Source organism: Podarcis erhardii (genome assembly GCF_964252035.2).
Source record: "Podarcis erhardii genome assembly, chromosome: 5".
NCBI lineage: Eukaryota > Metazoa > Chordata > Lepidosauria > Squamata > Lacertidae > Podarcis > Podarcis erhardii.
The window spans coordinates 25,920,390-25,945,207 of NC_138509.1; the positions used below are offsets into that span (position 1 = coordinate 25,920,390).

At 41.6% G+C, this 24,818-nt stretch overlaps 1 protein-coding gene across 1 annotated transcript in view; it reads left to right on the plus strand.

The window, feature by feature from the left end:
• Positions 1 to 24,818, plus strand: part of BICC1 (BicC family RNA binding protein 1) — a 107,879-nt gene that overhangs the window by 66,197 nt on the left and 16,864 nt on the right. The window contains exons 4-12 of the mRNA XM_081861131.1: positions 9,780 to 9,859; positions 13,658 to 13,816; positions 14,426 to 14,479; positions 15,029 to 15,223; positions 16,445 to 16,696; positions 18,866 to 18,997; positions 22,322 to 22,508; positions 23,041 to 23,199; positions 23,808 to 24,004. Coding sequence (XP_081717257.1) covers positions 9,780 to 9,859; positions 13,658 to 13,816; positions 14,426 to 14,479; positions 15,029 to 15,223; positions 16,445 to 16,696; positions 18,866 to 18,997; positions 22,322 to 22,508; positions 23,041 to 23,199; positions 23,808 to 24,004 — 1,415 coding nt within the window. The remainder of the gene's footprint in view (positions 1 to 9,779; positions 9,860 to 13,657; positions 13,817 to 14,425; positions 14,480 to 15,028; positions 15,224 to 16,444; positions 16,697 to 18,865; positions 18,998 to 22,321; positions 22,509 to 23,040; positions 23,200 to 23,807; positions 24,005 to 24,818) is intronic.

Sequence of the window (24,818 nt, forward strand, 5' to 3'; positions counted from 1 at the left end):
TTATTGTCAGCTATTGTTTCCTATCTCCTCACACCAGAGGGTGGGAAGTTGCAGAAGGATGCTCATGCTTGTGATGCTGTAACACATATACTGTAATATGTTGGTTTAGCATTGCATCCAAAGCAGGTTAATACTCTATGGGATTTGAGCCTGGATGTCCTTGCCCCAAGTCCAACACATCACCTGTGGTTTTGCAGTTCAATATAAGGGCTGTCCTTTGTGTAAGTGTGACAACCTTTTCAAAACAGAGCGTAGTAGGCAATGAATGTGGGGTGCAAAGACATCAGCAACAGGTCCTATGAGACTTTGTTGGTTTCCTTTCTACATTCAGAATTGCACAGTAGCAGATAGCACCTCCTGGGGCATATGGGGGTGTTTACTAGGCTAACCAAGGAATGGGCTGTCAACAGGAGTTGAATTGATGAGTCGGGAGTGATCTAACCACTTAACGGGACTTTGGAATCAAGAGAGAAAATGTACATGGATGTAATGAATTATGGAACCCATTTAGCAGCTAGTGGCAAGTCTGTGGCTGTTAAGAGAGGAAAGTGTCCACCAGTTTCTTTTTCTCCCTGGCTTTGAAGCTGGCACAGCCAATAGAAATCCGTATGTCCCTTAAACACAGTCCAACCATATCTTATACAGACTTATACAGTTTGGTATAAGTCTGAGCTGGAGAAATAATATATTGTACTCTCTCAGTATAGTGTGCATGATGAAAAACAAGACTGAATACCAAGCTTCTTGCCAGGATATTTGCTGGATGTCATACTGGAAGTTAAATCATGTATGGTATATTGATGTTTTTCATTGCTTTATGGCACATCTGTTTCTTGTTTGCTGCTTATATTAGTGCCTCCATATTAGAAATACACCCATATCAGGTTATTCCGAGGAAGTGGGCTGCCCTTGAAGGATCTATGGCTTTAGCTGCATTTCCACCTTCCCAAGTCCACACCTTTTCCGTATAAGTTGCAACTTGCCCATCTATAGTTGTGGATGAAGAGGAACCTGTGAGACACTTGCAGCTTATGAAGTCGACTATTATGGAATGTATGCTAAAAATAGTGGAAGGGAAAATACAGTTGTATTCCAGTCCTGCAGTCATGAACATGAATCTGTAAATCCACGATTAGCAATACAGTGGTGCCTCACAAGACAAAATTAATCCGTTCCGTGAGGCTCTTCGTATAGCGGTTTTTTCATCTTGCGAAGCAATCCCATTGACAGTTTAGCGGATTAGCGCTATTAGCGGTTTAGCGGCTTATCAGCGGATCAGCTGATAAGCGGCTTATCAGCGGATCAGCTGATAAGCGGCTTAGGGCTTAGGAAAAGGGGGGGGAGGGAAAAAACCCCGCAGGAACTCGCAAGTCATTATCGTCTTGCGAAGCAAGCCCATAGGGAAATTCGTTTTGCGAAGCGCCTCCAAAACGGAAAACCCTTTCGTCTAGCGGGTTTTCCGTCTTGCGAGGCATTCGTCTTGCGGGGCACCACTGTATTTATAGAATCATAGAATTGTAGAGTTGGAAGGAACAATGAGGGTCATCTAGCCCAACCCTGTGCAATGTGGGAATAATTTGCCCAATGGGAGGCTCGAACCCATGACTCTGGGATTGAGTCTTTTGCTTTATCTTCATTGCAGAGCAGTCATTTGTCCTCTTCAGCCTGATACTGTGCTGGTGGCGTAGTTTCAGCCCTTAACATGGCCATACCCTAGAGGTCACTCTAATTTGCACCATCCAATGAGTGCACAATGGCAGACATGGTTAGTTAAAAACTTGTTTCTACTACTTAGTGAGGGGAATGAACTAGCAGATGCTTAGTGTATGGATGTGAGGAGCTTCTGAAAACTAATTGTGGGGAGTGTTTCTGCTGTTAAGCACACAAAATGAGATTTTTTTAAAAAAAAAAACAAACCCACAAATGTATGCATAATGCAGCTCTGTGTGCAAAATTTATTTTGATATACAGTGGTACCTCGGGTTACATACGCTTCAGGTTACATAAGCTTCAGGTTACAGACTCCGCTAAGCCAGAAATAGTGCTTCAGGTTAAGAACTTTGCTTCAGGATGAGAACAGAAATCGTGCTCTGGTGGCGCGGTGGCAGCAGGAGGCCCTATTAGCTAAAGTGGTGCTTCAGGTTAAGAACAGTTTCAGGTTAAGAATGGACCTCCGGAACGAATTAAGTATTTAACCCAAGGTACCACTGAACTTCTTGCCAACACCCACAAATTGAGTGTTTTGGCATCAGTTGTGTCCTTTGGCTTTCTTAATGTACAGTTGCACTTGGTAGCACATACTTTCATGAACAAATAATATAAACTTAAAGGTCTTTACACTCTGTTGCAAAAAAAGCTTGAAGGCAAGTTGGAAGTTTAAATTAATTATTGTAGAGCAAGGCCCAGTACATCTGGACTAGTAGTCATTCTTCTCTTCTGTATATGTGTGTATGTTTACTTGCGCGCGCGCGCACACACACACACACACACACCCCTGTGTGGCAAGCAATTGGCGTTTCACTCAATTAGTAATACAGATTATATGCAAGTCATCTGAACAATCTATAGCTGGCACTTGGATATGGTGCAGAATTCTAGAGTCATATGTTAATGTGTATTCTGTTAAATCTATAAAATATTGTCTGTCTGGAGAAGCCATGTATAACTTAAGGAAGGAGGGGACAAACAATCATAGGAAGTGCAGCTTCAATAACCACTCATAGATCAGTGGAACAATGCTATCATAAGCTATCTTGCCTTTAAACAAATAATCAGTATTACTGAATGCAAGAGAAATATCCCAAGCAATGTAAAATACCATTTTTTAGATGTCACAAGTAGTATTTAATAGAAGTTGCATGTTGCACAATGCTTTAATCTAGTAGGTATCCCAGATGAAGATGTGTGGGGAACCAAAGCATTCAATGGATATTGCTTCTCTGTATGATGAGCAGATATTCAGGTTTAAGGTATCAGGTGTGCCAAATTCTACTTTCCTTGCAGGCCAGTGGGGGAAGGCCTGGCTAGGACTCTACCTAATGCTATAGAACTGCCAGGAACGTGGGAGAGAGGAGCACACTAAAAGAAACTAAGGGACTAAAGTGTTGACCTGTGCTGCACAGGGTCTGGCCAAAGGCCTTGTTTCTGACATTCTTGATCTGAAGCACATGTGCTTTGCTTGGAAGTGATTTCCCCAAGGCGTTAAATAAGCCACTTTGCCAGTTGTAGTCCTAGCAACATATGTAACTTAACTGCTTGATTCCATTTCGACCAAGTGTGTTTGTAATGCTAATGCAGTATACCATAAGTAAATTCTGGAACGGAATCATATGTTGTATTAATTTGTAGCATTTGCTTTCTATACTTGTGTGTGTGCGTGTGCCAGCTTGGACTGTTGCAGCATTGCTTTTGCAATTAAATATTTGTCTGCTACTTTTTTAAATAATGTATTATCACGTTCTATACTTCGTTACTTCCCTTACACAGTGGTACCTCGGGTTACAAACTCCGCTAACCTGGAAGTAGTACCTCGGGTTGCAAACTTTGCCCGAGGATGAGAACGGAAATCGCGTGCCGGTGGCGTGGCGGCAGCAGGAGGCCCCATTAGCGAAAGCGTGCCTCAGGTTAAGAACAGTTTCAGGTTAAGAACGGACCTCCAGAATGAATTAAGTTCATAACCCGAGGTACCATTGTAGTGTACATGTACATGGGCATTGCACTTTAGAGTCCCTTTTGATGTAGCTTGCACACACACACACACACACACACACACACGAGTTCTGAAGACCTTGTGTTTTTAAACTTACTAGCTCACATGGTTACCAAATTCTGATGGGGGGGGGAGATAAACATATGAACAAGGAAGCAACTAAATCTCACATTCTTTTAAATGCATGATTTCTATTCCCATATTGATTCCTTCTGGCACCCTCACCACCTCCACTAAGGGCTGGCTCATACTGAGGAATGTTATTGGAAATGTTTAGCTATAATAATTTGGCATCCATTGTGCTCATGCAAATCAGGATCTCTTTAATATAAGTGCTTTTTAAGCAGTATCAAATGAAAAACAGGATGATGTTCTCCCAATAAAGGTCAAAAAACATCAGCCCTGCCTTTCAAGATGGCACATAATCTAAGCATAAAGAAATACAAAAGATAACACTTTTAAGATTTTGTTTACTTGTGAAGGAAGCTGACTTGATATGCCCCTGCCATATTGGTTTATCACAATTTTAAAGTTGTAAATAAAAGTTTAAAATTGCCTACTAATAATTAAGCTAAAGCATGTCTGATAAGGGGTTATATGGACATAGAGTCCTGCACGAATCCTTGATCCACTAAACTTATTGAATACTATGCAGCTTCAACCTTGAGGAGTTTGCCAGCCTCTTAAATTCCAGTAAGCAGGGTGCACCATTATTGCAAAAAATATTGTTTTAAACTGTGGAGTCTATAATGGAATTTCACTTGTTTATTAAAATCTAGGGACTCAGCAAAAATCCAGAGGTATGTGTACCTTGTAAACTTCAAGTGTTCAACAGAGTATCTCTTATCTCTTTGCATGACCTGTGTCAGGTCTAAAAGTTACAGATTTTGCCACTTCAAAAGATTACCTTGTTATATTTTTCAATGGATATGGCCTATTTTTCCATGAGAGTGAAATTACTCTGTTAAATCCAAAGTTAAAGTTGCTACACTCTTTAACACTCAAATATTGCTTTCCCTGTTGTGACCACAACAGGGACAATTCAAGACCTTTGTGTGTTCCTCCCTCCAATAAATTGTTTTTAACGCTAATATATCTTTGTGTGGAAGAAGTTTTGTTTTCATGCCTTGGGGCAACTAACGTAATTGCTGCAGCAGTTCTTGTCATCTGCATTTACTGGACGGTCTTAAACTTATTGAGCCAAAAAGTAATAAACCTCTGGGAACAAAGATGTTAAGGTATTTGGCTGCTAGCTGGTTGCAGCACTTGCCAAAATCCTTTAGAAACAGAACTGAATGTTTCTAATGGAATGCTTCGTAAAAAGCACAATAAACTCTGATAAGAATTTGAGGGGTGTTTGTGTGTTGTGGTTATGATCACAAAACAAACATTTTCGGCTAAAGGGTGCACAAATTGGATAAATGGCTTTCTTGCCATCCCGTTGAAACTACAGGCAAGTAAGTTGAAACCAGCTCTTCTTTATGGATCTGATTTTTCTCCATAGAAGCATCCTCCTTGAACACCTATACTTCTTAATGGTGGCTTTTAATCATAAACATTGATAACAACTTGGCTATAGATATCAGTGATTACAGCTGCTGCCCATTCTTTGCTAGGCAAAAAATCAGTGTCGTCTGATGCTCTTTGTAAAAGAAAATGCCCTGTAGTTGGCCTGTTTCTGCCCCCCCCCCCCACAAGCTTCTTATTGCTGAGAGAGTTGCACCCTAACTCTATCTTCCTTCCCCCTCCTGCAAGCTTTAACTAGCCTCTGGAGTTCAATATCAAGTTTAGTTCCACTCAACCTACATTATCTTGAGCTGTGTTTTGCTATGAACCACCACTCCAGACTGGTGTTTTATTGCAGGTGTATTCTGCAACCCTTCTCTTGCACAAGGGCTCCAGAGGACCTGCCACATTGTCATCACCAAGTAGCTACCTAAGGCTTAGATTCTAAGCTTGTCTGTGCCCAGAGTGGGCAGATTGTAACAATAAAGGGAAAATGTCAGAAAAATTCATCACCCACAACAAATAAGGTGATCAAAAGTATTAACCCAGTTAGAATGATCATACCACCCTATTTTCCTTTGGCATGACAGTGGTACCTCGGGTTAAGAACTTAATTCGTTCTGGAGGTCTGTTCTTAGCATGAAACTGTTCTTAACCTGAGGTACCACTTTAGCTAATGGGGCCTCCTGCCGCCGCTGTGCCGCCGCTGTGCAATTTCTGTTCTCATCCTGAAGCAAAGTTCTTAACCCAAGGTAATATTTCTGGGTTAGCAGAGTCTGTAACCTGAAGCATATGTAACCTGAAGCATCTGTAACCTGAGGTACCACTCTACTGTGTTTTGGGATAGATTTCAGTAGTGGTAAAGTTTGAAGGGCTCAAGCGCATCATGACAATCCTCACAGCCATACCTTGCTCAACCTTACGCCCACTGAAATTAAAGTGAAACTCTAAAGTGCTCTGAGAATGAGGAAGTCGGAAACCTCTTTCAGAGGGGAAGAAACTGGAGGCCAGGTTTCAACACAACACTAAACTTTATTATTCTTGTTACATTTGATGTCACATTTATTTACACCAATATGCCACATAGCAGATTCTTTTTAGCACAGTGCTAAGCAAAATGTTCTGTCTGTGCATGAGATTTCTCATTGCACACTCGACTGTTCCTGTCCTCTTTTCCTCCTGCGTGACCCTTGTTTCCAAACAGGTTGTTTCACATTACCTTGCATTCTGCTCCAGGAGAATGGACTGTAGCAGCACCATGTCTCTCAAAAACATGTTGATTCAGTAGCAATATTTAGCACCAGGCTGCCAGCCTATTGAGTTCAAATCAGAATGTAACTTACATTTATGGGAATAGCTGGGCTGATAATGTATAAAAACACCAGATGGAGCTGTCCTGCTGCATTATAGCAGCAGCTACATATTTCTGTTAGTTCTACATCTCTTTGAAAAGACAAAAATTATGTTGGGAGCACTTTTGTCTAAAGAAGCAATTCTAGTAAGTGGGCATTTGCTTTCACTCTGTTACTGTGTTGTGTGACAATTTGTCTCGATAAGGAACTGCCAAGAAAGCTAAAAAAAAAAGTCAATTAGTCAGTACTTGTTAACGTTGCAAGGGCAATTAATTTTCCATGGTCATGGTGATGTAAGATATGCATTGCTTGATGTGAACTGACATCCATAACTGGGGAGTGTGACCATAATGTGCCATAATAGGTAGTGTGTATAATTTATATTACCATATTTAGGGAATTTTTTCCCCTCAGTGTAGCATGACTTTATTATGTTGTAATAAGCATGGTTTTAACTATGGAAAGGCAGCATACAGATAAAATTATGTATGTATATATTACCTATACAAACAAGATTCTCTACACACATGGCCCAAATCATGATGTAAACATGTTTGGAATAATATCTAAAAGACTGAACATGACAAGTATTTTTTAAGTAGAAACAAACTGAGGTCTCATCCAGGAATACTGATGATTTAAAGCTTCTACCTATATTTCCTGTTATGCCTGTTAAAATAAATTAAGACTCTTATTAGCTTTATGCCAGCATTTTCTGTGTTTCCTCAAGGGACCCTGGTAGATGTGTACATTTTTTTTAAAAAAGCAAAATAAAAAAAAATTAAATTGTTTTTAAAAAGTGCCTCAATCATTTTCTAGTCGGGGGGAAATATGAAAAAAATGGATTTTAAACTAATTTTTAGGTGAGGGGTGAAATTAACTTTCCTAATAGTGAAATTCTAAGCTGTTGCAAGCAAGGTATATAGAAAACCTTTGTGTGGTATAGGTGTTTGTAAATGATATTCAGGAAACTGAATAGTACAGTTCTTGTTCTCTTTCAGTCCTAGAGCCACAGGGAAAGGCTAAAGAGTTACAATTCTTACTTAAATAATATTAAACAAAACATTCTTCGTAACTATGAAAGAGTAATTAGTTTTCTCTTTGTAGTTATTGTGCTAGGCAGAGGATGCTTACTTCTAAATGAAGTGTGTGTTGTATTGACCTTTTCAAGGGAAGTGGTCATCCTTCACAAAGACATTATTGACCTATTTGACCACAGTCAGGATTGGGACCCCAGCCCTACCCCTGTTGTAACCAGTGAGAATTAAACATTTTATTTCCATTTATTTCAATGGGACTTGGCATAGCTATGAAGTGATGAAAGCTTTTATGTTGACATGCCATGAGCAGCCTTGTGAAAACTACCATTTTGTTGTTGTTGTTGTTGTTGTTTAGTCGTTTAGTTGTGTCCGACTCTGCGTGACCCCATGGACCAGAGCACGCCCGGCACTCCTGTCTTCCACTGCCTCCCGCAGTTTGGTCAAACTCATGCTGGTAGCTTCGAGAACGCTGTCCAACCATCTCATCCTCTGTCCCCTTCTCCTTGTGCCCTCAATCTTTCCCAACATCAGGGTCTTTTCCACAGAGTCTTCTCTTCTCATGAGGTGGCCAGAGTATTGGAGCCTCAGCTTCAGGATCTGTCCTTCCAGTGAGCACTCAGGGCTGATTTCCTTAAGATTGGAGAGATTTGGTCTTCTTGCAGTCCATGGGACTCTCAAGAGTCTTCTCCAACACCATAATTTGAAAGCATCAATTTTTCGGCGATCAGCCTTCTTTATGGTCCAGCTCTCACTTCCATACATCACTACTGGGAAAACCATAGCTTTAACTATATGGACCTTTGTTGGCAAGGTGATGTCTCTGCTTTATATTGGCCTGAATATAAGGCTCACTTTTCCCCCAAATTCCGACCATGAAAAGTTAAAGTGTGCAACCTTACGGTATGCAGCCAGGAGCATGGGGCAAACAGCGCCAGGAGCACTGCAAAGCGGTGCCTGCCCCAAGTGTAGTTCCCCATCCCCTCCCCCAAGGCTGGGAAGGGAGAGAGTGAGGAAGGAGAAAGGTTGTTAGCAACGCAGCGTGCCTTCCCCCCCCCCCCACATATGCAGCCAGGAGCTACAAGCAATGGTGGGGCCTATATTCAGGTATTTTTTCCTTTCTCCCCTCGTATTATAAAGGTGTGGCTTATATTCGGGTGCGGCTTATATTCGGGCCAATACAGTAATTCGCTGGCCACCTGTGTCAAGTAAGAATTGCCTCCAGGCAACTAGGGTGAGAAGAGCCTACTGGCCAGAAATTAACAACACTGTAAGAAGGACAGGAAGACTAGTAAAAAGAAAGAAAAGTAGACGGATAACTTTTGTAGTTACTAACTGTGATTTACTCTTGGGCTTCTTCAGGAAAACAATTTCACATCTTCACGTTGGGCGTAGCATGGTGGGTGGTGGGTGGCCATAGCCCGGGTGCATGAATTTAGGGGGTGTGAATCAAGCACCCCCATGCTGGGATCTTTGTCCCACCCTGCCTGCTGACGGGGGTCTCTGGGCACCAGGGCCTGGCCTGGCCTTGCCACCACGACTTCAGTGCTGTCACTGAATGTTTGCCCACCCAGAGTTGAAGAGGTGCCTGCCAAGGACTACACTGGCCAGCTGGGCTCCTCCCTGCATGGACGGGCAGGTGGTGAGGGCTGGGCTGGTGCATGAGCTCCGTGAACCCACCCACCCACCCAGCGGCATCAGTGGTAAGGGCTGGGGTGGCACAGTGGGTTCTGTTAACCCTCCACTCCCCAGGCACTGGCAAATGATGCAACACCACTGCTTCATAGGGCCTATCTTGCCTGTTTCTGTGATACAGACTGAACCTGTTGCGCTTGGCAGTGGAGAGTTTTACATTCCCAAAGTGTTAATATGTAACCCTAACTGGCTGTCACATTCTGCAGTTTGAAAGCTCTGAAAGCACACTTGCATGGCCATAAGCAACCAAATTAATTTAAAAGCTACGGGAGCTTTTGCACAATTCTCTGGAGAAAGACATATACAGTGGTGTCTATACTGTGCGAGCATAATGTAACTTACATAAATTAATGCATATGAACAGTGAAGCATGACTTAAGGGCTTGTGTTGGCTTGCAGTAGAAAGAATGGGTAATTTGTTGGATGGTTTGCATAGCCCATTTACCAAAGTAATATTTCTCTTTGCTTTTTCTTTTCAAGATCCTCATATTAAAGTCTCCGGGAAAAAGGAAAATGTCAAAGAAGCTAAAGAGAAGATCATGTCTGTTTTGGACACAAAAGTAAGATGAAAATCAATTAACCAGCCCTTGGGCTTGGAATTCCAAGTTCTTGATTTCTGAGACTCAGCAGTGCACCAGCACTTAGCATTCCTGAACCTTCTTAGGTTACATTAAAAAGCAAACGTTTTCACTGAAATTTAACATTTACATGGCTTAAAACAGCCAGCGATTATTTCCATCTTTAAATTTGACCTGCTTTCAAATAATCTCAAGTAGTACAGCTTTGCATGCTGCAAAATGAGTCAATGACAGCATCCATCAGGAACTCTGGAGTATTTTTATTTTTTTTTAAGAACTTGGGGGTTTTGTAACAGGACAGTTTTCTTTTTTAATTCATGAGCAGCCTGATCCCATGGAATCCTTACCAAAAGAAAAAAGCTGCTTTGGCACAAGCTGCTGTCTGCACTGCAGCAACTAAATTTGAGCTCTACATCCCATTTGGTTACAATTTCATTGAAAATCCCCCTAAGAGCTGTCAAGTCATGCAGATGTGCTAATGCAGTTGTTTTAATGGGTGGGGTAAAAATTACTTGCCATGGGCACACTATGTGTACTTGGTCACAGAGTGGGCATTAAAGGTCATGAGAAATATTTGTTAACATGTTAAATTATGTATTGTGTAATTATCACAAAAAGAAAACTGCATTTTCAGTGTAGCATTTGGAAAAGCTATGCAAGAGTTTGCAGAGACGCTTAGGGCAGTACATGACCCGTGAGTTTAGCCCTGAAGCTTCTCTTTGGATTTAGCCCAGCAAAGTAGAGCCCATTAAACCACTTAAATATGGCTGTGGCTGAGAGAAGTAAATAGACATGTAATGCTGGTGTGCTGCTTGCTGAATGAGCAGCAACAGCAGCCCATTTGTTTTCTGCAAATGCTTTTAAGCAGGCAAAATAGTTTTGCTTATACATCATACTAAGCAATACCATGGTGTAGTGCAAAATGTGCCGACTGCAGGGGAGGATATTGCAGCCACTTTCCTCCTTCCTGGGTTTTTTTTTTTTTTCCTGCTGCAGCATGCTAAGAGCTAAGCCATAGTGTGGCTTAATGTGTCATCTGAACCTAGCTTAGCTCTCCCGGATAAACCACAAGCTGTAAACCACAGAACAAACCATGGTTATAGTTCACGACATACTCTGGAGAGTTAAACCACAAGCCTAGGTTTACATAGCATGCTAAGGCAGACATGACATAGCTTTCAACAGTGCAGCAGCAAAACAACCAGAGAAGAGTGTAGTAGTCATGAAGTTTTTTTCTGGGAGCCTGCATCCTTATGCATTAGTGCCAAACTATGATTTGGCTGCTGCTGCTTCTTCTATAAATTTGTTAGTCACTTCATCTTGCCCAGGGCAACCCAAAGTGACTTACAACCAACCAAACAGATAATAAACCCCACATAGATACCTTAAAACCAAGAGGAAAGATAAATCAATTAAAAACATCCCACCCACTTCTAAAAGGCCACAGATAGCTAAATGTCAAAGGCCTGGTTATGGAAGAAAGTTTTTGCATGTCAACTAAACATACATAAAGATGGCACCAGGCAAGCCTCCCGAGCTTAGCATAACATAATACAGCAAGAATGTTCCTCAGCAATGTAACCCTGGTGTTCCATTAAAGGTCTAGAGTCATACTCTGTTTGCCCCAGATTTTAGCAGTCACTCCCAGCATGAATCAGCCGAGGGGTAGCTCCTTGTTCTAAACCTTTATTTACCTATTGCTTAGTAGTAGTAGTAGTAGTAGTATTTATTGCAAATACTGGTCAGAGGCTTAATGAATGCCAGAGTAAAATGCAAGGTAATGGTCCTTGAGGCACACCTTATCATAAAAAATTGTCATTACTCCAGTGGGGCGTTTTTTTCCTTGGTTTGTATTTATAACATGTCATCCATTTGCCTTAACCCTTGGCTGTGCCAGCAATTTCAATATAATTTACAGCCCTAATATTTGCCCAAGGCAAATCTCAAGCATTTAAGAATTGTGGAGAGCAGGTTGTTTTGGCTGAATGGATCGCATGGGGTAGCTTATTCAAAGCTCAAAACCTGTGTCTGTAGTTGGGAGTAGATTCATAAGTCGCAAGAAGAGCGGTCCTTCCCGCAAGCATCTTCCTTTAACGAAGGAAGGGAAATGGTTAGATTCGAAGACAGAGGTCCTCTGGCTGGGACGGGACGACAGGGGGCTGAGGGGGCAACTCCCATCTCTTGCGGGGGTGCAATTAGTGCCAGCACCGTCCGTTAAGAGTTTGGGTGTAATCTTCGATACCTCCCTCTCCATGGAGGCGCAGATTGCAGCTATAACAAAGGCGGCATTCTTTCATCTCCGCCAAGCTAAGCAGTTGGCTCCTTACCTCTCACGCCCTGACCTAGCCACTGTGATCCACGCGACGGTCACCTCCAGACTGGATTATTGTAACTCGCTCTACGTGGGGCTGCCCTTGAGACTGACCCAGAAACTCCAGCGGGTGCAAAATGCTGCAGCGAGACTCCTTACAGGGTCTTCGCTTAGAGATCACATTCATCCGGTGCTATACCAGCTGCACTGGCTCCCGGTGGAGTACAGGATCAGGTTTACGGTGCTGGTTTTAACCTTCAAAGCCCTATACGGCCTAGGGCCCTCGTACCTACGGGACCGCCTCTCCTGGTATGCCCCACAGAGGAACTTACTTCAAATAAAAACATCTTGAAGGTCCCAAGCCACAGAGAGGTTAGGCTGGCCTCAACTAGAGCCAGGGCTTTTTCGGCTGCGGCTCCAACCTGGTGGAACGCTCTCTCACAAGAGACAAGGGCCCTGCAGGACTTGACATCTTTCCGCAGGGCCTGCAAGACAGAGCTGTTCCACCTGGCCTTTGGTCAGGGCGCAGCCTGACTCCCTCCTCTGGCAATCTTTACAAAACTTTAGTTTATGGTTGCCATCAATTTTGATTTTAATTCATTTTAATCCATTTTTATACTGTTTTATACTGTTTTATAATGCTGTACTGTTTTAGTGTTGTTAGCCGCCCTGAGCCCGGCTTCGGCTGGGGAGGGCGGGATATAAATAAAATTTATTTATTATTATTATTATTATTATTATTATTATTCATGGGAACTGTGAGGCGTAGGATTACTGCTTCCCCCTTCTTCGCCCTTCTCTGCTCCCATGGCTTTAAGAGCAGGCAGGTTCGCAGAAAGTTAGTAGATGAAGAGGACTCTCACCTGCTCAACTACTCAGTTTTAGGCTGGGAGAGAGGTGAGGGAAGCAGCTCCAGTGAACAGTTGAGAACATAAGATAGGGATAGGGTACCTATGGCCCTCCAGAGGTTGACCACTCTCACCATTGAGCATGCTCATTGGGGCTTATGGGAGTTGGAGGTCCAGCAACATCAGCAGGGCCACAGACTCCCCAATTCCTGGTCAACAGATGTCTCACAAGTACTTAACCATCTGATAACAAATACAGAAGAATATAGGGGTTTTCTTGAGCAAGTAACCTTCATTTACCAATTTGTGATGTCCACTTGGAGGGAGGAAGTTTCATTAATCCACCATTTGTATGCAGAACCTTATGCATTCTGTATCAAAACAATTTTCACCTACTCCACAGTGCTTCACTTGTTAAATTACAGGGCAAAAATATGTGGCCTTTTTTAATGGCTCTGAAATGTCAACAGTAGAATGGTACTCAGATTTGAAAATGAAAACTGTTCCATTTAAGCTTCCGTTCAGGTTTTTCATAAAGTGTGGGACAAAGGCAACTTTAATATATATATCCTGCATTGGAAGAATGTAATAAAATAAACTTCTGACCTTTCCCCCCTGCAGAGTAATCGAGTCACTCTGAAGATGGATGTGTCCCATACAGAGCATTCTCATGTGATTGGAAAAGGAGGAAATAACATTAAAAAGGTGATGGAGGAAACGGGGTGCCACATCCATTTTCCAGATTCTAATAGAAATAACCAAGCAGAAAAAAGCAATCAAGTGAGTATATATTTTTCATCCGCTGCATTGAGTCGTAATATCCATACGTATGAGTCAGGGCTTTGTTCATGTCAATGGCATCTCGATACATTTTGCTAATTGAGACAAAAGACATTCACCCACCCTAGATACCTTTCTGTCCTACTCCCAAGCCTCTTCTGCCTAAGGCGACTGCCTTCAACTTGCCTCTGAGTAAGGGTGGCTTTGTTTATGTCCTTGGGCGTAAGTGAGTATAGAGAGAAACTTGAAGCAATGAATCTTAAAAGTTTTCTCAGCCAAACAAATCACTTGCTGAAGTGATCAGAAAGCATTAGATTGCATTTTTATTACAAATGCAATGGCTGTCCTTGAAATAGCACCTCTTGTGGTCCAGTCTGTTTCGTTACATAATTTTAAAATAACATTTAAGCACTTCTTGAATGAACTTTGATTATGTATCTAATAGGAACCTTGCATAGTTTGAAAAATGTTGCAGTGGGGGAGGGTAGTAAGAAATCAGAACTTCCAATTACGTTTTAAGCGTCAAGGATAACCAACAGATTCATAACCATTAATCACAATGGTTGAATTCATTGTTACAATTTCAATCTTACATTTATACTTCCACAGGTGTCAATTGCAGGACAACCAGCCGGAGTTGAGTCGGCCAGAGTTAGAATACGGGTAATTATCAGATGCTGGTACCTAACTGGTGCCTTCCATTGAGCCCTCCTGGCTCCTTCCTCATGTCCTTGAAATAAGTTTTTTATATAGTTCACTTGACCCAGAAAGTAGAAAACCACTCTGGCTGCTGTCTACTTTGGGGATGCTGCAGAACTGCATAGTTCTGAGGATGTACTAGTTGTAGCAGATATTTACAAACCTCCTTTCAAACCACTTGTGTTCACCCTATTTTTATTTGCTGTACTGACAAATTTATGGACACATTCTGTGGATTAAAAGTCCCAGAAGATGCAACAACAGTTTGTAGATTTTAATATTCACCCTATGTTTCTGGTATCATATCTACCTATTCCACTGCCAAATAGAGGTGAAATGTGATAATTTGATGCTTTCTGGTAGAGGTTGTGCAATGTAAGATGGTGGGCAGCATAAAACAGCATTTAAGGCTGCTTGACTTGGAATTTTGAATATATACCTTCATGATAGGCCAGATAAGTTCTTCCTTGTGTTGAACTTTTGCTTTTCTTTTGTTCCTAATCACTGTTCCAGGAGCTGCTCCCATTGGTGCTGATGTTTGAATTACCTATAGCTGGAATCCTTCAACCAATCCCTGATCCCAATTCTCCTACAATTCAGCATATATCTCAGACATATAATATTTCAGTATCCTTTAAACAGCGTTCTCGGACATATGGGGCTACAGTCATCATCAGAGGATCTCAGAATAATGCTAGCTCTGTGAAGGTAACAACTTAGCTGATACTACTGTGGTTGTACTGAAGGCACAGATGGATGCAGTATCTGTTCTTGTTGCTGTGCTTGGATTTGTGTGGCTGAGAGTCCCAGTCAGTAAGGGGAAACTGCCTGTTTCTGCCCAAGAGAAAGGAGTGAATTGTTTAACATAGCCTTCTTTCAATGGTGTGCATATGCACAATGGAAATTGCAGTTTGTGCTATTCTTCAGGTCATAACCCTGCAATATCCTAGTACAGATAGGAGTTCCATGTGTTACCTGCACATGTTTAGAGACTGAAACTTGAGCCTGTTTCACACATCAGACTAAGTGGGTAAGATCAACATGTTTTTGAGTTGAGAGGACAGCCACCGTCTAGCAGAAAGACATGGTTTACCTCTGTGCACTAATCATGCATTCTGATGTGCTTAGGCCTCATAGACTGTGGTCCTTAGTCCTGATCTTGCTAGGTAGCAATTGTAGCATTTTGGGCAAAGCCACGTTGGATTGCATGTGTGGACACATTGAGTCTAATGACAGACATAAGCATGGCAGGCCTGGTGACAGGCAGCTAGTCATGATCTCTGTGCCACATGTGGTATGTTCACCTAATTTATCGATTTTGGAATATTGTGGAGTACTAAAAGGATGGATCTCTTAGAGAATTTGTTATGCATTCCAACACAAGTGATTTCCTGTGTCTGTCCATAGATGTCATTCAGATGCATTTTTCACGTATTTCATTCATTTTTAATACCAGATAATCAGACTTTTTAAGGAAGCTGCTACTTTCTTAATTTAGAAACCCAATCCGTTGTGGTCAAGTACAAATTGCCACTCCCTGAATTTTAAGTTGTCTCTACCGCACTTGTAATCTACCCTTGCTTAATGCCGTTTTCAGGGTATTTACATAGGATTTACTCCCATTTTATCCTCACACAAAATATAGCCGCTTTATGAGACTGACTGTGTGTTGGGGAGGAGATAATCTAGTATGGATTGAACAAAATAGAATATATATATTACAGCACTGGATACACAAGCGTGCATATTAATCCTTTTGCTTTAATTGGGATAAGTCTCATTCATAGAATAATAGAATCATAGAGTTGGAAGAGACCACAAGGGCCATCGAGTCCAACCCCCTGCCAAGCAGGAAACTGTATGCTTTCTGTATGCAGAATATATGGGGAGCAACCTGATATAAACTTTTCTCAAACTTCTTTTAAATAGGAAGGAACAGCTATGCTCTTGGAACACCTGGCTGGTAGCTTGGCTTCTGCAATCCCCGTGAGCACACAGCTGGATATAGCAGCTCAGCATCATCTCTTTATGATGGGTCGGAACGGCAGCAACATCAAGCATATAATGCAGAGAACTGGTGCTCAGATCCATTTCCCCGATCCCAGTAACCCACAGAAGAAATCCACAGTCTACCTCCAGGGCACTATTGAGTCAGTCTGCCTTGCCAGACAGTACCTCATGGTATGTACATTAAAACTGTGGAAATTGTCAAGCAACAGCAACAGCAACAAAACACTGCAGTCACGGGGCAATTCACTGGTACTCAAATGAATGATAAGGCTGTATGTTTGTCAGCAGTTATGCAGTCAATAGGGATCTGCTGCTGTTTCCAGATCTGCAAGACCAGGAGTTCCCAGTTCTTGCTGGAGTGGTAAATCTGTGTCTAGACTGTCTTGCTTAAGGCTGATCTGGATTTGTGTGATTTGAATGCTCCTCCATACAAAAGGAAAATATAAAAAACTGGAATGTTAAAAACAAGGTTTGGGTTTAACCAGTTCTGTTTTTCTAGAAAAAGAGGTGCTGTAACTCACCATGAACACCTCCCTTGTTCTCTTACAGTGGCAATGGCGTCCACTTGAGAGGTGCCGGAACTGAGTTCCGGCTGGAAAAAAGCCCTGGGTTTAATCCTCCCTACTTCACTTCTAGTTTCCTCTTGCAGAGGGATTTTTGTGCATGGAGTAGCAATCAGTCATGTGAGCCAAAACCGGGTTTGCCACCTCAGCAAGAACTTGGCATTGAGCATATGATGATTTATGTATGTGATTCCAAATACAAGTGTGTCCCATTCACAGGCTACCTTCTTAGGTGTACACAAACATAATCGGTTTGATAGGGTTAAGGGACTCCTTAATTAAATTGTGCATGATTTAACCAATGAGTTACTAACATGAAGCCAATGTTTATCTGTTTTCTAAGTAATTTAAACATGCCAATACCTCAGCACAAAGGTTTGCAAAGATCTGGTGGGAAATTCTAGCATTAGTGGCTCAAATCAGTGACATTTGAGTTCCAGCCCAAAACTGTTTACTTGAATTTCATGAACTATGGGTTTTGGAATTTGAGAATTATAAGTACAGAGAATTGAATTTTGAATGCCCATAGCCTAAAACAGCAATAGTGAGGGTCCAAGTTAGCAGATTTGTAACACACACATCCAGTTGACAAGAACTAACATGGCCATTCTTTCTTTCAATGCTGCAAGGGAGTGCACATATAATGGTATGGTAAGTTATCTATAATATGTTGTTAATGTTGACTATCCAACTAGTAGTATTCAGTATGGAGGAAGAAATTTAATCTAGAACTATGCTTTTTAAGAAATGCTCATAGAGAACACCATAAGGGATACTGATTAGTTTCTATGTAAGAATGACAGAAAGCTTAAATGTAAAAGCCCTTTTTAATGCTCAGAAGAGCAGCAGAGGTTTTTTGTATTTTTAAATATAGTGAACAATGATGAGCCGATAAAGTGCAAGAATGATTTTTACAAGCATGTCATGCTTATTAATTTTATTTATCTTTCTTCAGACAGTTCAGGTTTTATAAAAATATATGTATAATTAAAATGCAACAAGCCAGAAGAAGGCGAAGCATCCAAAGGAATAAAAGCCGGTTTAAAGCAATATAAAATGGGATGCCTTAAAAGGCCTTCGTGAATTAAAAATACCTTCAGTCAGCTCAGCGCTAGGCAAGCCTTTTGCAGTGAAAGGAGCTCTAGAATCTGAGTGTTGCTGCAGACATAAGTGTCTCCCCAGCTCACCTCAGATATTGGGGGCAGAGATGCAAAGAAAGGTTTCTGAGTAGGATCCCTATAAGTGGGCAGATTAAACCGTTAAAAACTGCATTTTTAATTGAGCCCAGAATTTGACAAGAAGCCAGTGCAAATGTCTGGCCAGATGAGTTCCATGCACCGTTTCCTAGTTAGTGTAGAACATGGTAAGTAGATTACTAACTGAAACTGGCCATCATCCAGTCCATTACCAATCTCAGACAGTGGTTCCTTAACCCCCGCCGTCTCACCTGCATTTAATGAGAGGAAGAAATACAGTTGGGTGACAACACTACTTCCCAAATACCCTCTCTCAGTGGCTTCCGGTGTTAAATAAGAAAGCTTCATTGCAAAATTAAATATGTCTTAGTTTTAAGGTTCTTGTGTTTTATTTTTCATTCATTTGCAAATGCAGGAAATGTGTGAACCAATTTTAAGAATCACTTGTGAAAACGGACTGATGCTGCAATCCTGTACCTCCTTACCTCCTTCAAATTCAGTGGCACTTACTTTTGAGTAGGCACGTATAGGATAATTCTCTGCTTGCCTGTTGATATTGGGTTTTGTGTTGAATCTTTCAGGGCTGCCTTCCTCTTGTGCTGATGTTTGATATGAAGGAAGAAATTGATGTAGAACCACACTTTATAACTCAGCTAATGGAACAGCTAGACGTCTTCATTAGTATTAAGCCAAAGCCAAAGCAGCCAAGCAAGGTTGGTAGAAAACATTCCCTTTTTGTAGGCAAATCAAGCCTTCCTTCTGCAGCCCAGAAATAAACCAAACTAGCTGTTCGGTCAATGGATGTATAGCACCTAAAAACAAGACCTGCTTTTTATTGAGAATTATTTCCTGCATTCACAGAGCACCTCTGCATCCAGTTTGCCCTCTTTAAAAAAAGATAATCTAATGCATTTAGCTCTGAGAAGCCAATGCTTCTAATAAACTAGGAATGTTATGGAAACTCTGTCACCTTTAACCTTGCATACATACTCAGACCCAGCTCTAGATTGCCAAGCAAGAGGGCTTACTCAGTGGCACTTGGGAAACCAGAAGCTAAGCAGGAAATGGTTCCCCGCCTATTGCAATGTCTCCACCAAAGAGCCCTTGTGATGATGGGCTCTGGTGAGAGGCAAGCAAGGCTTTGACCTCTGTTGTCTATGCCTAGAACCCAGAATGTGCCCCGTTGGGCCTGTTCATATTTTTCAGTAGTATCTTGAAACTTGAGACTTCACTCAGCCTTGAAACTCACTGAGTGACCGTGGGCAAGTCCCTGTCTCTCAGCCTAACCTATTTCACAGGGTTTTAAGGATGGGGGAAAAATGAGTGGGGTTATATGCACTGCCTTAAGCTCCTTTGGATATAAAGCAGGAAATAAGTACAACAAATTCCTAAACAGGTTGCAAGGCCTGCACAACATTTGCATACAGATTTGTGCAATAATGGGAAGAGGAGAAAATATATCTCTTTCATGATTTTATAGGAGAAAGCACTAAACAGGGCAATATCCATATCGAATCACCACTGGGTAATATCCATCCTATTACCTTGATTTTAACTTATACTATTAACTAATTTGTAGCTGGCTTTATTTAACTTATACTGTTAACTAATTTGTAGCTGGCTTTATTTGAACTGGGACGCAGGTGGCACTGTGGGTTAAACCACAGAGCCTAGGACTTGCCGATCAGAAGGTCGGCAGTTCAAATCCCCGCGACGGGGTGAGCTCCCGTTGCTCGGTCCCTGCTCCTGCCAGCCTAGCATTTTGAAAGCACGTCAAAGTGCAAGTAGATAAATAGGTACCACTCTGGCGGGAAGGTAAACAGCGTTTCCATGTGCTGCTCTGGTTCGCCAGAAGTGGCTTAGTCATGCTGGCCCATGACCCAGAAGCTGTACGCCGGCTCCCTTGGCCAATAAAGCGAGATGAGCGCCGCAACCCCAGAGTCGGCCATGACTGGACCTAATGGTCAGGGGTTCCTTTACCTTTACCTTATTTGAACTGGCATAATCAGACTATCTTTTTTTGGTTTGTTATTTGTGAACAATGAAGATCCTCTTATATTCCTGGTACTGCAGTAAAGCTTTAATAATAAAGGCTTCCAATGAACATGAGCAGTGTTAGAAACTGAGATATGAAAGCTAGGGGCTAAATGGCACCTTAAGCCTAGGTTATCGGCGCAACAACGGAATGTCTAGGCGTACTTTTTTATAACAAGAATACAAAGCTGAAAATGAATGAATTTCAGCTAAAATATTATGTTCATTTTTCACATGATCTAGTCCAAGGGTAGGCAAACTAAGGTCCAGGTCCCAGATCCGGCCCAATCGCCTTCTAAGTCCAGCCCGCGGATGGTCCAGGAATCAGCGTGTTTTTACATGAGTAGAATGTGTGCTTTTATTTGAAATGCATATCTGGGTTATTTGTGAGGCATAGGAATTAGTTTTGTTTGTTTGTTTTCAGAATATAGTCCGGTCCCCCACAAGGTCTGAGGCACAGTGGACCGGCCCCCAATTGAAAAAGTTTGCTGACCCCTGATCTAGTCCTTCCTTTGCCCCACCTGCCCCCCAATATTCTTAAGAGGGTGTCTTATCCAGTCTTCAGAGAATAACTGGAAGTGGGGAGGCAAAAAAAGGTCCCCCTTTCCTTCCATTCTGCAGTTTTAATCTGAAATCTTAGGCACAGTACTGCACCCAGAGCTCAGAAACAGTTCACACTAATTGAAATTCCTGTCACAAAATATGCCTAGAACAATACTGAACACGAGGTTTCTAGTTCATTCTTATGTTGTTTTAGAGATATAAGCAACACGAATATAGAAACCCAAGCAAGGAAAGAATTGTCAGGTGTTTGTAAAAACTCCATATAGCAGACATTTTTACTAAAATTTCAGGCTGATTGTACATGATGTGAGAATGCTGTTGCACAACTAGTGCCCATTGCAATGCAGTCTGGGGTGGAAGATTAAATGATGGAATAATTCCTTGAGCCTCCCCACCACATGGCCAGAATTTGGTTTTCCTTAACCAGAGCTTCTGGAAGTAATGACATGGCAAAGATAATAAGGATCTGAGTCTGTAGTGTAGCAGTTGCATTCACCATGCACTTATTCAGTTCAAATATGTTGTTTACATCAATTGATCTCCAGTTCTCCTGTAGATTGTAGATTTAATTCATGTTGGTAACTGCCTCCCTCCCCCTTCAGAGACAAGTAGAAGTACCAAAGGATAAATAGTTTTCAACATGTGCAATCTTAAGTTATGTGACCAGAATTGGAAACTTTGAGCAGGGCTATGCAGAATTTCTGGTTTGTGAGTGAACCTTGGTTTGCATTAACTACACTGACACATTGCACATGTAACATTGTTAGTGTATGGAGCGGAAACAGCCTGCGTTCATGAGGCTGGGAGTGGGGGTGGGTGCAGGATATAGGGGCTCAAAAGGGATGAACTTGAGAGGGAGAATAATCAGTAGCATACACGGTTTGCAGGCCTTCATCCTAAAACGGAAAGAAGGAAGATTTTAGCTCAGGTACAAGCAGCATTTTGGTTGTTGGCAAACCTTGCTCTGTAATCAAAGATTAGGCAGAAAAGAGGGTGATGGAAGTTGTGGACTCCATTAAGGCTGACAGGATCTCACTTTTCCTGTGTATGTAAAAACGTAGATTTGATACCAGAACTATTTAGTGTAATTCTAAGTAGTTGCAGGAGAAATGAATTTTTTACATAAACACTTGTCCCATTTTGAAAGATGATAAAACATACACATTATTTAAATAATTGTGTTTTATCTTGTAAGGGAGAAAATAAACAAGGCTCGTTGTACCATCCCTGTGTTCCACAGTTCTTCCTTTAGAAAAAGGCAAAATGTTAAGTAATCCCTACAAGTTTTGCAGACCTAACTGCCGTCTTTCTATTAATACCAGAGGATGAGTTTGGCTCGAGAGTGGGTTTGTAAACAAATTCCTCTAAATGTTGCCAGTTATCAGAATCCCTTGGAACATTTTATTGCATTTCCTTGCTTGCATGTTTTCTCCTTACAGTCTGTAATTGTGAAAAGTGTTGAGCGAAATGCCTTAAACATGTACGAGGCACGAAAATGTCTCCTGGGCCTTGAAAGCAGTGGAGTCCCCATGGCAACAAGCCCATCTGCAGTCTCGTGTCCTGTTGGCCTCTCATGTCCTGGTTTGGATATCCTGTCCTCAGCTGGGCTAGGACTTACTGGACTCGGTAAGAAGTCTACAGTACTTTACTGTACTCCGAAACTTCACACTATGAGTTGGGTTGTGGGACAAGCTGTGTGTTTTAACCATGTATTTAACTGAAGAGGGGTAATGGAAGATATTGAGGGTGGGATGTGAAATAACGGCTTTGGGGCAACGCTGCTGGCAATGAAGGAACAGCTGGGGTAAGAGAGAAGGGTAGGACAGAGTTGGGTGTCAGTGGGATTTCCGATTAAAGTACAAGTCCATTGATGACCAGTTTCCAAAGAGTGTTGTTGACCTTGCAGCACTAGAGTTTAAAGAGAGAGGGAAGTGCAGTGCCCCATGTCCAGGTAGCCCCAGCATCACTGAAGGGGGAAGTAGCTATCATGGGAAGTATAGGTTTATGTGGACTCCTCTTTGAAAATGTCAGTCCTCCAATGTGATATTAAAACAAAATTAATTTGAAGAATTTGATTTATTTTTTTAAAGCATTGTTTCATTAATTCTGTGCAGGCGTGTGAGGAGTAAGTTACCTGCCTTGCTTTTTTACTTTGTAGGCCTCCTTGGTCCAACAGCCTTGTCTGTCAGCACGTCCACCACACCAAATTCTCTCCTAAATGCTCTCAATAGTTCTGTTAGTCCTTTGCAGAGTCCTAGTTCAGGCACGCCCAGCCCAACATTGTGGGCATCTTCAATTGCCAATACAAGTGCTACAGGTTAGTAGGTCTCATTTGTTTGATTAAAAAAAAATACAGCTTGAACTTTTGCATAGTGAACGGTAAAAAATGTTTTTAGAGAGAAGCATGGGATCCAAATTATGAAGATTTCCCAAGTTCCACAAAGGTTTATGGCAGAGTTTTCCCAACTTTTTAGACATGCATCATTTCATGACACAGTAATTCAATTTTGCTAGCAAACCAGAGGTTAAGCTAAGCCATTTCCAGCCCCAGGAGGAGCGTGGGGAGCGTTCACACAACATGCCTACACACTGCGGCCAACACACTAACGTGTTGCGTCACAGTTTGGAAAGCTCTCATTTATAGCATTAAAGTGATGTGATCAATTTAAGTCTCTTCGTTGTAATGACCTTCTTTACAGTGGAGTATCCTAGGATAGAGCACTTCCTTTGCAGAATGTTCCAGGTTCAGTCATTGACATTTCAAGTAGCAGGACAATGCCATAGAGAGATGCCGGCAGTTGAGAAAAAGCTGTACTGGAGCAATTGCCTGGCTGTCCGTAATTGCTGCTCTGTTTAATTAAGATTTTGTGCATGAATGCAATTGAGAAATGTTACTGATCTAGAAGTTGTTACATTTTCTTTCAGGCTTCTCTGCTATTCCCCACCTGATGATGCCATCTACTGCCCAAGCCACTTTGACCAGTATTCTTCTATCAGGAGTGCCAAACTATAGCCAGAACACGCCATCTCCCCCTCCTGGCTTGACCCCTGTCGATATTCATGTCAATGGCATGCAAGCGGAAAACAAGAAAAGCTCAGCTTCTCTAAATGGTCATGTAAAGGTAAATTGACTTAGGCTACAATCCTAAGCATTCTTCGTTGAGAGTATGCCATTGAACTAAGTAAATATGCTTAGGATTATGCAGCCAATGCATATTGAAAATACATATAAGTAAATTATCATTTAGACAATAAAAACCTTATGTTAAAAGCTTATGTTAAAACAGCAAGCAGAGTATAAAAAAATCTCCTGCCTTGATTAATTAGGGCACTTTGTCAATTTAATGGTTATAAACTGTAACACAGCAGGTAAATGTGGAGATTGTGGTCAAGCATAAATTTATATATCTCCCTCTGTACAGGTGGGACAAATCTGAGGTGGACACCTTTTTACTATTTATAGGCTGAAAGTAAATCTGGAGATTTGTGTGCTCCCTCTCCTCCTACAGTGAACTGCCAGGAAGAGGTTGGAAGCTTTAGGTTTCATTTTCATTTAAATACAGTTTAGTTGCATGTACCAACCCAGACAAACTGTGGTTAGCTATAAGGATGGTTTGCTGAAACCAGTCAACTTCATAAACCATGGTTTGATGTTGGCTTGTTTCAATAAATAATAGTTTAGACTAACCACAGTTTTTCAGGATTTGGACATAAAGCTGAGTTGCTGAGTTTAAATGAAAATGAACACTTCTGATCTCCTCATTACTGTACTGAAGGAGAAGAGGAGGAGGAGCACATGAGACCAAGGCTTTTTTCACTTGTTAAATCATAGTTTAACATAGCATCCAGATGCAGCCACAGAGTGGGTTGTATTTTAAGTCCCATTTGAAATCAGTTCAAGCCAGCTAAAGGTCTCACTAATGTCAATAGAAATCA